At 45.6% G+C, this 15,528-nt stretch overlaps 1 protein-coding gene across 2 annotated transcripts in view; it reads right to left on the reverse strand.

The window, feature by feature from the left end:
- The window catches only part of UBASH3B (ubiquitin associated and SH3 domain containing B), an 81,099-nt gene that overhangs the window by 20,187 nt on the left and 45,384 nt on the right, over positions 1-15,528 (reverse strand). For both annotated transcript variants that reach the window (XM_035139191.2, XM_035139190.2), the window contains exons 2-4: positions 7,652-7,705; positions 4,801-4,987; positions 2,640-2,838 (exon numbers count right to left, since the gene is read on the reverse strand). In XM_035139191.2, coding sequence (XP_034995082.1) covers positions 2,640-2,838; positions 4,801-4,987; positions 7,652-7,705 — 440 coding nt within the window. The remainder of the gene's footprint in view (positions 1-2,639; positions 2,839-4,800; positions 4,988-7,651; positions 7,706-15,528) is intronic.

Below are 15,528 nucleotides of genomic sequence, written 5' to 3' on the forward strand. Positions count from 1 at the left end.
AGAGATGATTAAGGCCCTATCTGCACTATGCATTTAACGCAGTATCATGCCCCCTCAAACAGTCATGGCACAAGGAATCCTGGAAAGTGTTATCTTCTGGGAGTTTTCTGGAAACTTCCATTCCCCTCACAGACCTGAGAGGCCAGATTCCTACTCAGCCATGAAGCTCAGGGGGTGACTTTGGGCTAGTGACTGCTTCTCAGTCTACCCTCACCTCACAGGGTTGTTGTGGGGATTCGAAAGATAAATATAAATCTCTCTACACAGGGGACTCTGGGAATGGTAATTCTGTGAGCAATTCACCAGCATTTTAGAGCAAATCTCTCCTAATGTACACATTTGTACATCGCATCCCCCCCTAAGCATACACATTTTGCTAAGCAGTATTTCCTAATAGTGAATATGAAATGCAAAAATGCATTCTAATATACAGGTGAAACTCGGAGAATTAGAATATCGTTGAAAAGTGCATTTATTTCAGTAAAGCAACTTAAAAGGTGAAACCAATATACGAGATAGATGCATGACATGCAAAGCAAGATATGTCAAGCCTTTATTTGTTGTAATTGTAATTATTTGTCATTAGGTGGGTAAATTATAAATAGAATGTAATTAATGAAATGTAATAGTGATGTTAATTTTTGTATTATTGTAACTATTTGTTTTATTACTGTGGAATTTCCAAAAGAAAGCATTTGTAAAAATTGAAAGTAAAATAAAAAAATAAGATGCATTACTGAAATAAATGCACTTTTCGACAATATTCTAATTTTCCAAGTTTCACCTGTATATATACATTTTTATGTATATTTTAGCCTGTGCATTTCTGGATGCATGACTTGACTAAAGAGCTGCGTTGCAAAATTTCAGAGATGTGCAAATTCCAAAGCAAGGTAAGTTTCGGTCTGCCTGTTGTTTCAGAAAGTGCAAATGAGAGAACTTTGCCTTTGAACGCAAACGGAACGGCGCTTCTCCCCCATCCCTTGCCCATCAAGGAAAGGGTTTTGTTTACAGGCATCTTGAGACACCGAGAGGATGCAGGAAGCACCAGCATTGCAAGCACAGAACAAACACGCATCTGTCAGAAAGGTTAAAGAACTGCCGAAATGTCAGCTTCCTTCTCAGGAGATAATGAATCAGAGGAAGTATAGATTCTGTTTTACTTTTGAAGCAATGAGAGTGGGAGGGCTGAGGCAGAACACAGTGGGGCACCTCTCTCTCAGCTCAAGAACGAAAGTTCAGATCTCCAGGAGCTCAAAAAAAAAAAAAAGGAAAGAAAAAAGGGTCTGTTCTCTTGGGACTGGCTCTTGATATTTTGCATCACAAAGTGTTGGAAAATAGAAGGAGCCCCACAGGACACGGCCAGAGACTAGAAGCCCCATTGTACAATCTGTTTATTTTTTGGATTGTGAATATTATTTATTTTTGTGTAGCTGAAGCAATTACAAAAATGGCAAAAAAAACAAAAACAAAAAACAAAATACAGTGCATAAAACAATATATATTTTACACAGTTAAAATATCTTGTGCTCCTACATAATCTCAGCACATGCAGAAACTTCACTGCATGTAAACCACAGAGCAAATTAACTGCCAGAAGTGGAGGAAGTGGGGGAGTGGATTCAGCAGAGGGCTCCAGCAAGTGAGCCAAACTGCATATTGAAAACATGGTGAAGGTGGGAATAACTGCAAACTGGTCATATGTCGGAAAGATGAAAGGTCCTTTCCTTGTGTTATGAAGGGCATATTATACAGCATGGAGTCTAGAGCCTCTGTAACTAAAAGACTGCCCCCCACTACAAGAAGCTGCCCTCCACCAGGTGTCCTTGCACCTTCAGAAAGTTAGGCAAGCACTTCCAAAGACAGGGCCTTTTTTGTGGTGGCATCCTGGTGGTCGGACTTTATTCCAATACCTCACCTGGCACCATGGATCTCTTGGCAGCAGCGTTGCTACAGTGTTGTGGGACAGCATGAGGACAGCAGCAAAGTCAGGATAGTGTAGTAGACACACCATTGAGAGCACTGGTATTTTGCATGCAGGAGGCCAGGTCTGCAGTTCTGCCCTTCCCTGCCAGCCACTCTTGCAACAAACTGAGTTTAAAGACCTGGATATTTAAAACATTTCAGCCTGGAGCAGAAAGATTGTAAGTGTGAACAACCAGCTTACAGAACTAAGAATGTTTTATGAGTGGGTGCCAACACAGAAAAGGCCCCGCTCTCTCTTCACTACTCACCTGCTCTTAACAGATGGGTGGACGTCTCACCGACTGATCTTAGAAGTAGGTGTTGGGAAACTTTAGTCTTCCAGATGTTGCTGAACTACAACTCCCATCAGCCCCAGCAACTATGCTCAATGGCCAGGGGTGGTGGGAATTGTAGTTCAGCAACTTCCGGAAGGTTAAAAGTGTCACACGCCAGTCTTAAGAGCATGGAGAGGTTCATATGGGAGCAAGCAGTCCTTGAGATACCTTGGCCCCAAACTTTATAGGGGCTTTCCCAACTTTTTAAACTACCCTGGGAGGCTTTTAAAATCATAAATGCAAAGAAGTCTAAAAGGTGGAACAGAAACATCTTGCATTAAAGAAATAAAAGATAAAAGATAATAGTTAAAGAAGTTGCCTCCTGTCCTGAGGACCCACCGGCTTTAGAAGTGGCTTCCATAGCAAAGTCTGCGGCAAATTTCTTGAGGACCTCGGCGCTGTCCTCCTTGACAAAGAGCCCAATGAAGTTGGACGAGGTGTAGAGCTCCAGGGGTAAAGGAACGGGGAACTTGCACCGCCACCGGGTCACAGTAGCATGGAGAGCTTCACAGAGTGCCTCGACTTTGCTGTCTTCGCACTGCCAAGAGACTGTGGTCAGTTTAGAGGCCATGATCCTATGCACCACGAGCACTGGAAACATGTACCTTTTAAACCCCCAAATTAGTTGGATTGTCTCAAGATTCTGCAGCCCAAGGGTAGCCAACACAGTTTCCTCCAGATGTTGTTGGACTAGAGCTCCTGTTACACTTGCCTTATTTCCCCACATGTCTTTCAGTTTGCAAACCCACTCATTGCATTGCCATAGCATGCAAACCAAAATGCAGTGGTCTACCAGGTGAAGTTTCCATGGCTGTTACTTTCATACCGACACCCAGACATGCATGACCACAATACCAAAAAAAGTATGAAGTTCAGAGAACTTTATCTAGGTAGTGTTTTTCAATATTTCCTGTAGGTGGAAGATAATTAAGAAATGCACAGAGAAGCAAGTCCTACTCGCCCAGCCCATTTCTTATAGAGATGAAAAATGTCCTTTCTTGGTGGAGAGTCAGGGAAACCTGTTCAGATGACAGCTCAGTGTGGACACTCCATGGACTAACCCAGGCATCCCCAAACTGTGGCCCTCCAGATGTTTTGGCCTACAACTCCCATGATCCCTAGCTAACAGGACCAGTGGTCAGGGATGATGGGAATTGTAGTCCAAAACATCTGGAGGGAGGGCTGAAGTTTGGGGATGCCTAGACTAACCAATTGCTGTCACAAGCAACTGGAGTCTTCAAAAGCCGAATGTTCCACTTTGGCCAAGATCTGTCAGCTACCATATTTTTCGCTCCGTAAGATGCACTTTTTTCCTCCTAAAAAGTAAGAGGAAATGTCTGTGCGTCTTATGGAGTGAATGCATGGTCCCTGGAACCGGATTGCCCAGGGGCGAAAAGCAGTTCGTGCTTCTTTTTTTTTAGGAAGAGCTAAAGGCTAACAAGAGGGAAAGAGGGGAGTTGAAAGGAACCCGCTCAGCAGCTGATTGCAAGAGATAGGGGAGGGAGATAAGGGATGCTAGCTCCCTTCCAGGCCCCGCCCCCTTGCCCAGGCCTCCATTGTCGAATGTTCTGCAGAGGGAGGCTGCAGCCACATGTGACTGGCTGATTAGATTATCTGTCTGGAAACTGTAGAAATGGCTCCCTTTCCTTTCCTAAAGAAAATGCAGAACTGTGAGTTAAATCCCATAAAAACAGGATTTTTTCCCTTTGCAAGGTAAGCTCAGCAACTTTGAGCTGATCCTCAAAAATGGAGCTTTCCCCCTTTGCAAAAAAGCTGCAGAAGTGTGAGCTGATCCCCCCCAAAACGGGGCTTTCCCCATTTGCAAAAGAAGCTGCAGAACTTTGAGCTGATGCTAAAAAAAGGATCTTTCCTCCTTTGCAAAAAAGCTGCACAACTGTGAGCTGATCCCCCAAAAACAGGGCTTTCCCCCTTTTCTCCTCTAAAAATTAGGTGCGTTTTTTGGTCATGTGCATCTTATGGAGCGAAAAATACGGTACTTTGTAAACTGGACAGTAGCATAGTCTCAGAAAGCCTGTCTTAAGCAGTTTGGAACAACTTATTGTAGCTATAAGAACATAAGGAGAGCCTGCTGGATCAGGCCAATGGTCCATCTAGTCCACCGCCTGTTCTCACAGTGGCCAAATAGGTGACTGCGAGAAACCCTCAAGGAGACACAGGAACACACCGCAAAGAAATCAGGAGCAATACTCATTGTTGTATAAACTCCTTGGGAAGCAAATCAGAACAAAGGCTCAGTGAAGACCAGGCATGGTCTAACCTCCTCAGAAGCTTTGTGTAAGTAAGTGAGGACAAGTGCTCCACAAACAGGACACCTGGAGGAGCCAAGTACTTTGGCCCACGGATCAATGCAGGCTGAGTGGCTTCATTCCCCCAGTCGCCTTTTGCGCTTCACAGCATCATGGCTCAGTTTCGCCCTTAGAATTCAAGTGGATGCAGAAGAGGACGGAGACAGCAAAGAAGGGGGAAAGGACCAACTCACCATAAAGAACTGGCAGAGCGTGATGTGGGGGAAGATATTGTGAGCTTTGTTCTTCCCGCACAGCTGCTTTGACTGCTGCCAGAAGTCGGAGAGCTTCTGCGCTAAGGGGCCGGTGGGACGCAGGTAGAGGACGTACTCCCGAGGCAGGGGGTCATCGAGAAAGGGGTCGCATACGTGCGAAAACAGCCTGTAAGGGAAAACGGGGGGAAATGAACAGCCGTTGCAAAAGAGAGGAGAAGAAACAAGTTTGGCAAATGAATGCAGTCAGAAAAGATGACCAGTACAGAGGCCGTGATGCGAAAAATATCAGTCCGGAGCGAGAAAGGAACAGTCAAGAATCTAAGAGTCTTGCATGCATTCCTGGGAAGAAAGGAGAATGCCTTATACCATAGCTGCCAAGTTTTCCCTTTTCTCACGAGGAAGCCTATTCAGCATAAGGGAATTTCCCTTTAAAAAAGGGATAACTTGGCAGCTATGCTTATACAAGGTCAGACTAAGGATCCAGTTAAAGGGAAAGCTGTCTGCAGACAAACACCGGCTCCCTTGGCCTGAAAAGCGAGATGATGATGATGATGATGATGATGATGATGATAATTTATTATTTATACCCCGCCCACTCTGGGCGGCTTCCAACAGAAAAATAAAATACAATAATTTATTAAACATTAAAAGCCTCCCTAAACAGGGCTGCCTTCAGATGTCTTCTAAAAATCTGGTAGCTGTTTTTCTCTTTGACATCTGATGGGAGGGCATTCCACAGGGCGGGTGCCACCACCGAGAAGGCCCTCTGCCTGGTTCCCTGCAACTCGGCTTCTCGCAACGAGGGAACCGCCAGAAGGCCCTCGGCACTGGACCTCAGTGTCCGGGCAGAACGATGGGGGTGGAGACGCTCCTTCAGGTATACTGGACCGAGGCCATTTAGGGCTTTAAAGGTCAGCACCAACACTTTGAATTGTGCTCGGAAACGTACTGGAAACTTAACCGTCCAGGGGCCCCTTACCTTTTGTTTTGGCCACACTGACTTGCTGCAATGACTCTCCAGTCATGTAAGTTAGCAAAAGCTTTATGGGAAATGATGTATAAGGAGTTGAAAAAAATGCTGAAGCTAACTTTTGGGATAAAACCAAAAGCTTTTCTTCTAGGCATAACTGGTGGAGAGGTACCCAATGAACAGGGGAAAAAACTGTTTATGTACAGTTGGAAAGAACAAACAGTTCCAACAAAAGAGGACTGGCAACTAAAATTGATGGAGTACATAGAAATGACAAAGCTTACTGGAAGAATAAGAAATCAAGATGAGAGACTTTTTAAAAGCAGAATGGGGAAAATTTATTGATTATCTGAAGATACATTGTTAACAAATTAAAACGTTAGCAGGGTAGATATAAACACGTGCAGTAAGAGATAATTAAAGGGGAAGATTAAGGAAAATTAGTAAATAGGTTTGAATTGATATGCATTTATAAAAAAAGATATAAATTAAATAACCACAGAAAGGAGGGCAGGGAAGTCGAGGGAAATGCAAATTAAATTTGCAAAGGTTCTGTTTTTCTCATTAAAAATGCTTGTAAAATGTGAAAATGAAAAATAAATTATTTTTTAAAAAAGGATTTCAGACGGGGATCCCTCCCAGCCCTGCCTGGAGATGCTGGGGATTAAACCTGGGACCTTCTGCCTGCAAAGAAAATGCTCAACCACTGAGCTACAGCCCTTCATAGAGCACCAGAGCTCCGGGGTGGAGGAAGGGGGGGTGCGGTAGGTGCAGTCTGCCCCGGGTGTCACCACTGAGGGGGGTGACAAAATGCCGGGCAGCACTCACTGCGGGGCCTGCAGCGCGCCCAAACCACTGCGTCTCTCCTGGGAGAGACGCGGTGGCTTGGGCACGTGTAGGCTCCATGCTGCCAAAATGGTCCGCCCGCTGCCCCCTCCCTCAGCTATAGGGTGGCTGAGTGGGTGGAGGCAGGCACCCAAGGGGCTTCCTCTGCCGCTGCCAGAGCTCTCCAGATTTTTTGTCCTGAGGACAAATCTTGGTGATATTTCATAAGTTCTCCTTGCCAGCTTTCTAGAACAGATTTCAGTGGGGTGCAATGGGAAAGGTGGTGTTGGTGTTTCAAGAGCTCTGGGTTGTGGGTGAAAATCTCCCATACACAGATGGAAGCTCTGCCCACGGCTGTTTGGCTGCAGCTCTTGATGTGGGGGCAGACCATGCGCCTCCATGTATGGAAACGGCATTCCAATTGCCATGACTGACAGCGCTGCAGTGCAATGGCATCACACCATATGCTCCCCAGTGTCCTTGTTTGCAAGGGACAGACCCACCCCCTCCCCAGTTTCTGGAACATGTCCCTGGGAAAACACCATCTCCAAGACTGTCCCTCCTTTTTGTCCTTGTGAAATGCCTTGTGAAAACCTGGTTACAGTGAGATCTAGGCTGCATCAACAAAAGTATAGTGTCCAGATCAGTGGCACAACTCTATTCTGCCTTGGTCAGGCCCACACCTGGAGTGCTGTGTCCAGTTCCAGGCACCACAAATTTAGGAGGATATTGACAAGCTGGAAGGGTAACCAAGTTTGCATTGGGAGCTGCTGTAGTTCAGCAGCAGAGCATGCGGGGCATCCCAGGATCAACCCCCACCATCTCCAGGCAGGATGAGGTGGGGGGGGGGAAGAGAAAGCAAAAAGGGCCCTTGTTAGAGACACTGGATAACTGCTGATGGTCAGTTTGGGCAATGATGAACCCCACAGTCTGCTACAAGGCACCTTGCTGCATTCCTATTCCAAGTACTTTCTCCCGATACGAATATCAAAAATTTGATTTTGCAGAGTGTAGAAGGTCATAATTCATACCAACCAGTCACAAGCCGCCTGGACGCTTCGGCCTCCTGTAGACGCCAGAGCTTTCTGCCTGCAGGAAAGGAAGGAAGGAAAGAATGGAAGAAAGAACTCCTGTCAGCGCTCTCGGCTAGCACTAGATGGCAATCGCAGGGTGAAGTTGCTGCCATTCCTTTGAACAAGTTAGCAACGGCTAGGGGTCAAAGTTTGCCACCTGGATCCATTTCTTGCACCGGGATTCTCCCTCGGATTATTTGAAACTTACCACCTTCAATCTATTTTCATTCCCCGAAAAAGCAGAAGGGGGAAAAAAGACATTTATGCCGCTTTCAACGAAATGTCCACTCTCCCTTGAAAACTTTCGCTTGCACTGAGATTCCTGACTGATTAACTGGGGAAGGCGAGTCCAGAAAGACTGAGAAAATGGAAACTCTATGGAGACAACATAACATGAATTCTATGGTCTTAATAAGTAAATAACCAGGTTTTTCACGTGTGTGTGTGTGATTTCTCCCTCCTGCCTACCTTGCAAACCCTCACCCCCATCCCTCGAGAACCTTCCTCAATGACAAATAGTTCATGCAGAAGTCTGCAGCTGCAGTTTAATGGCAGCACAGAGTTTTCACTGGCTGGACTGTCACAACGCCAGTAACTCTTACGGGAGGGGGAGGGGTAAAGAGGCAGCAGCGGGCGGCGTGTAGAGAACTCTTGAGGCCAATTTCCAGCTTCCCAATTATTTTCCAGCTGCTGACTTTCTCTAAAAACAAAAACAGCCTTTGTTTTTTGTTTTTTGCAGTCAACACCACAGGCTGCTTCAGAACTATTTTGCTGGCTGGTAACAGCAGCCATTTATTCTTTTAAGGGGGTCTTCCCTGAAGCCTGAACCAGCTGTGGTTGATTTTATAAGCCCACCTTTCCTTGAAGGAGCTCAAGGTGGTGTGCTTTGTCATACTCCACCCACGGCCCCTGCAATTTGTATCCTTGCAACAGTGAAACAAATATCTCAAATTCCTGCTCAGCCATAGGTGGCCTTAGGACCAACACTCTCCCAGCCTAAACTAGATCACAGGGTTGTTGTGAAGTTAAAATGAGACAAAGGCAATAACTACACGTACTGCCTCGGCACTGAGCTCCTTGGAGGAAACAGGAGAATATAAAAAGTGTACCGGTAACAACAAAGAAACAAACAGCCCCAAACACTTGCAGCTGTGTGTATGTGTATTTCAGTCAAGAATGAAAACGGGAAAGGGATTAATCTTTCCTTGCTCTCTTTATCACAGTCCTGATCTAAATCTAAATCAAAACCCCAGCCTCTATTTAATTTAAGGAGGAAAAAGCTGCAGAAGATCACGGATTGAATTCAAGTAGGTTCTACTCGGAGTAGGCTCATTGAAATTAATGAACCCACCACACACGGTACTTCTATTTTGCATCTAGTTGGGACCTCAGTGACGGCACCGTGGTACGAACACAAAGGCCACATTCACACCATGCATTTAAAGTGCTATGACACCACTTTAAACAGGTATGGCTCCCCCCCCAAAAAAACCTGGGAAGTGTAATAATAATAATAATAATAATAATAATAATAATAATAATAATAATTTATTATTTAAACCCTGCCCATCTGGCCAGGTCTCCCTAGCCACTCTGGGCGGCTTCCAACAGAAGAACAAAACACAATAATCTATTAAACATTAAAAGCCTCCCTTAACAGGGCTGCCTTCAGATGTCTTCTAAAAGTCTGGTAGTTGTTTTCCTTTTTGACATCTGTTGGGAGGGCATTCCACAGGGTAGGCGCCACCACCAAGAAGGCCCTCTGCCTAGTTCCCTGCAGTTTGTTCAGGGTTCTGACAGCTGTTAGGAGACCCCTCCCCATTTCCCCACCCCACCCCAGAGCTGCAATTCTCCGAGTGGTTTAAGAGTCAAATCCCTCTTCCCAGGGGACTCTGGGAGTTGTAGCCCTATGACAGTAGCAGGGGTCTCCAAAGAACTTTCAGCACCCTTAACACAACTGCAGGTCCCTGGGTTCTTTGGGGGAAGCTGTGATTGTTCAAAGTGTTATCCTACCGGTACTGCTTTAAATTTATGGTGTGAAGGTGGGCAATCTCTCTCTCTCTCTCTCTCTCTCTCCAAAGAGAGATGCACACCCCTCTAAGATTTGCAAGATATAAAGATATAGGCCTCTTCTTAGCCTCCGCACTGACGTCCTTTGCATTATTTATTTGTAAGAACTTTCCATATCTCTACATCCCCCCCCCTATAGTTTACACATATGTAAGGCAAACCCCACCCACTCTCTCCAGTAAACAATGCTCCCTTTCTGTCAGGTTATCTGTGGCATCGAGCATCTATTTGTATTACAAATTTATTTCCGCCAAAGACCTTCCTGGCTTTAGCATATGCCAGTAATAGCATCACTAGGAGCAAACTAAGGGGAGTCAGGTAGGAGTCGGCTGGTTCTTCCAACTTTTTTTGACAGCTACCAGCCGCTAACCCACCCCCCTCCAGTCTCCCAGCACTGAGTTGTACATGACAGAGCAGGAAAGACCTGCCACCTCCACCCACCCACAGTTTTTGCTGACTCACTCCACTGAAGAAGAGAAAACTCCTTGGGGAAACCCTGCCTTGTGCTCCCAGCTTTCCAGAGCAGTGGGAACATGCAGTGGGTAGCAGTTTACTAAGCCTGCTTTCTTGCCAGGAAACCATATGGGAGATAAAGGTAAAGGTAACCTTGACCATTAGGTTCAGCCGCGGACGACTCTGGGGTTGAGCGCTCATCTCACTCTATAGGCCGAGGGAGCCGGCGTACAGCTTCTGGGTCATGTGGCCAGCATGACTAAGCCACTTCTGGCGAACCAGAGCAGCGCATGGAAATGCTGTTTACCTTCCCGCTGGAACGGTACCTATTTATCTACTTGCACTTTGACATGCTTTCAAACTGCTAGGTGGGCAGGAGCAAAGACCAAGCAACGGGAGCTCACCCCGTCATGGGGATTCGAACCACCGACCTTCTGATCGGCAAGCCCTAGGCTGTGGTTTAGACCACAGCGACACCCGCATCCCTCTGGGTAAACTGGGTAGCAGTTTACTGAGCCTGCTTTCTTGTCAGGAAACCATATGGGAGATAGGCAGTGCCTAGTATTATTGTTTATTAAATTTATATTGCACTCCTTCTCTGAGGATCACAGGATGGTTCACTGTACGAAACCACAAAAATACAAAACAATACAAACAAACCAATAATCCCCCACTGCTCACTGACACCACACACAATTTAAAAGGCCATAAATTGTTTAAGTAACCAAAGGTCTGAGAGAAGAGGATTTTTTTTTCTTTTTGCCTGGCGCCTAAAGATATGTAATGATATCTTTTGCAATACCTGTGTCGTGATCAGATACCCAAACTCTTGTTTAGGCTTTTTTTTGCCTTCAAAATAGTAGACGCACACACAAAATAGCAGATACACAAAGATACAGTCGTGGTTTCCCTCCGCTCCCCATAATTCTGGGATCTGTAGTTTTGTTGGGGTGCTGAGTCTTGCTAGGAGACTCCTGCCCCCCTCCCAGAGTGGTTTTGACATTCAATCCCTCTTACAGGGAGCTCTGGAAGGGGAAATAGGGGGTCTCCTAAAAGCTCTCAGAACCCTTAACGAACCACAACTCCCAAACTCTTTGCAGGAAACCATGTGAATGTGGCCACTCTTTGTTTTTAATTTTCTTCATATTGAATATATCAAACCATTTCATACACCAGGTTTGCTTTTGCTAGTTTGGAATAATTTATTTCATTTTTACCTCAATCTTTTCCCCCATCACTTCTTTGGTATGCTGGGATACAGGAAACACTGACTCCTTGCTCAACAAAAGCTGTAAGGCAGTTCACCTCATTGATATGAATGAGAGAGAGAGAGAGAGAGAGAGAGAGAGAGAGAGAGACGGCTCCACGTGAGGCTTCTTGGCCCTAACCAATACTTGGGTGGGAGGCAACCTACATACTCTGATCTCCCTGGAGAAAAGGGCAAGGTACACCCACAAACCCTCTGGCATTGGGCACTCCCCATTCCTTGCAAACCCACTTGCTCCTAAGGCAGGTGTCAGAGGCTTCCAGCTCTCTGCATAAACCTCCAATGGAAAAAGCACATCCCCCTCACACTATGTAATGTTCATGGCCACATAAAGGTTTTAGCTCCCCATACAGTCCATTACGGAGAGTAAGCAGTAACCGCAAAGGATGTCCATTCAATACAGAGGTGCATGTCAATAAATGTGAAGGTGTAATGGCGACATTTCCATTTACTTGAGAGGAAGCTACTGCAATAGGAAATGAGGCATTAGCTCTTAAGAAAAGCAACCAGATTCAATAGCTTCTCTGAATAAGTGGCATGACTCTTTACTGGAATGGTTATTAGCCTATTAGAATAAAATGAATGAATGTGTGTGTATTACACATAGACACATGCATATACACATAAGTACGCAAAGTTGGAGAATTTCTCATGTTATTTCCCCTAATATATGCACACTTTCCCTTTTATATATGCAATATTATATATATATATTTGTTTGGAGAACTGCATTTCCAAATCTGGAGAAGTGGCAAATTTTGAAGGATAACTTCTTTTGGGGGCTTTAGAAATCAGCCCTGAGTGCTCACTAGAAGGACAGATCCTGAAGCTGAGGCTCCAATACTTTGGTCACCTCAAGAGAAGAGAGACTCCCTGGAAAAGACCCTGATGTTGGGAAAGATGGAGGGCACAAGGAGAAGGGGACGACAGAGGACGAGATGGCTGGACTGTGTTCTCGAAGCTACGAACATGAGTTTGACCAAACTGCGGGAGGCAGTGGAAGACAGGAGTGCCTGGCATGCTCTGGTCCATGGGGTCACGAAGAGTCGGACACGGACATAAAGTCCTCCAAATGTTGATAGACTACAGCTCCCATCATTCCTTGCCAGTGGCCATGCTGACTGGGTCTGCTGGGAGTTGGAGTCCAAAATATCTGGAAGGCACCAGGTTGGGGGAAGCCAGAGGAGACTAACTTAGTTAATAACTAAAGCAATAAAAACATAAGAAGAGTCCTGCTGGATAAAGCCAATAAGCAGTAAGCAGATGCCTTTGGAAGCAGTGAGCAAAAGAGCCCTCTTCCCTCCCGTTTTTTCCAGCAACTGGTATTCAGAAGCATTACTGCCTCCAACTGTGATGGAAGAACATAGCTATTGTGGCTGCAGAACCCACTCACGGTCTTTACCTCCATGGATTTGTCCAATCAACTTAAGTTTCAATAGGTCTAGTCTAGGCACGACTGAATCTGGATCCAACCTGTTATGTGTGGTGATGGATGCCCTTTTAAAAAATTTGCATTTTATTGTTTTCAAATATCCATAAAGAAAACATCAACAACCAACTCTCCTACCCACCCCTGACAGAAGCACCGAGTTTCAGCACATCAATCGTTTTAAGTCATTCCAGTTATTATGAAATAAAAGTACTGCTCCACAAGTCACCATGTTCCACTGGAGGCCTATAAGAATGTAAGCAGAGCCGGCTGGATCAGGCCAATGGCCCATCTAGTCCAGCATCCTGTTCTCACTGTGGCCAACCGGATGCATTTGGAAAAACCCACAAGCAGGATTCAAGCACAAGTTTCCAGCAACTGGTATTTAGAAACATTGCTTCCTCCGACCGTGGAGGCAGAGTATAGCCCTCATGACTAGCAGCCGCTGATAGCTTTCTCCTCCATGAGTTTGTCTAATCCTCTTTTAAAGCCACCCAGTTTGGTGTTCCTGCAGGAGTGAGTTCCATAGTTTAACTACCTTCTTGTTTCTGTCCTGAATTTGCTAACATTAAGCTTCATTGGGTGTATTCTATCATGTCAGCGTTTACTCGCCTTTTCTCTAAACGAAAACATCCCAAATGTGACCAGCTTTCCTCATAAGGGAGTCGTTAAAGCCCCTTGATCACTTGGGTTGCCCTTTTCTGAACATTTTCAAATTCTATGCTGGCCTATAGTGATGTCCTATTGATGCTGCATATAAAATAAAGTTACGCCAAGCTGAATGAGAAGCATTAGATTTCTTGCCCAGTTCTCAGGAACATGCATTGTCAACTTGTCCCCTGATATTAAATCCCAGAGTTGTGAAATACAGCTAGATCTGGATGTAAAGTCTTCCCAAATCTTGCACTGGTAAGCCTTGCCACAGTCAAGATCAGGGGTCCCCAAACCTGCGGGCTGGAGCACGCGCCCATACGCATCGCACATGCGATTTCCAGCACACTTCCGGGTCGCCGGAACACCGGAAATAGCTTGTGTGCATGCGCATGGGCCTCCTCCGGCCCAGAAGTGCGCCGGAAATGACGCTTGTGCATGCACACAAGCTATTTCCGATGCTCCGGTGACCCGGAAGTGGGCAGCCGCGCTGCGCCAGTAAGAGTAGGTGCTGGGCGGCGGGGGCCGCATAAATGAGCCTCACGGGCTGCATCCGGCCCCCGTGCCTTACTTTGGGGAAGCCTGAATAAGATCTTTACGAGAAAGGTTTTGAGCAATAGCTCAATAGTACAGTAAAGGTTTGGGGCCTGAGTGTGCTTCGCAGGCACTCACCCCAGCATATCAAAAACCCTTGTCCATGGTTCTGTAGATGCTGTCAGCCTGCCCAAAACTGGCTTGTACATGAGGCACTGTAAACATCACATGACATACTGGAGGCAGTAAGGAGGTTTGCCCCAAAAGCATTCCTATGCATCTCTGGACCATGCCCAAACGCAACAGCCAGTTTGGTGTAGTGGTTAGAGTGTTGGACTAGGATCTGGGAGACCAGGGTTCAAATCCCTGCTTGGCCATGAAGCTCCCTGGGTGACCTTGAGTCAGTCAATGCCACCCAGCCTAATCTACACCACAGGGTTGTTGTGGGGATTAAACAAGGAGGAGGAGAACTGCATATGCCGCCTTGTGCTCCTTGGAGGAAAAGATGGGATATAAAATACAACAAACAAACAAACAGGCTGTGAAAGGCTGAACTGTACAATAGGGTAGTTTCCCTCTCCCCCTCTCTTTCAGCCTAGCTGAGGATCTACTGAAGGGTAGAAGAACAACCACACATACACTGCCTTGGAGGAAAAGCACAATAAATCAGGCTTTGTTCCCAGGGTGTGGTGTGAAGACACACGGGGTGGTATTGCACAAGGATTTCTGTTTGTGCAATGGGACCATCTCTCCCCCCCCCCCCGTGTGCAACCTGATTCCTCCCCCTACATCTGCTCCAGAGGGTTGGGGGAATTCATGGAACAGATTTAGAGGAGGAAGGAGGAAGAGGGGGAGAATGTTCCATTGTGTGAGCAGAACTCCTTATGCTGACAGAACAGTCATGTGCTACTACAATGCCTGCAATCCATGATGTCACAACTTTGCTGCAGTTAAGCTGGTCTGGGGTTTAGCGAGTGCCTGGGAGGGAGACCATGTGGTGCTGCTTTGAAGATAGGTGGGATAGACCATGAAAGTGGAACTGGGAAGTGTTTCCTCTTGCAGCTTTCAGAGGCTACTGCCCTCTTCTTATCTTTTTTTAAAATATTTTTAAAACAAGATTTGCTAATACAGTACAGCAATATATATATATAATAATAATCAAAATAAAATACATAATAAGAATGCCATAGATGCAAGAAGATTAAAAAATACAAGATAAAAAAGAAGCTTAAGAAAGAATGAATAGTGCAAGACATATCCCATACAAAGCTCGTATTTATACAAAATATATCAAGTATTCATAAACATTGCCATGAAAAAATCCCATATTTAGTATGAATGCACCAACCATGAGATTGCAAATCATGAACAGTCCCCAAACAGATGCAAAATCTGAGAGGTCTGCATGGCCCCTGGAGGCATGTATATTGTGGGT

The sequence above is a fragment of the Zootoca vivipara genome, chromosome 15 (genome assembly GCF_963506605.1).
Source record: "Zootoca vivipara chromosome 15, rZooViv1.1, whole genome shotgun sequence".
NCBI classification, from domain to species: Eukaryota; Metazoa; Chordata; class Lepidosauria; order Squamata; family Lacertidae; genus Zootoca; species Zootoca vivipara.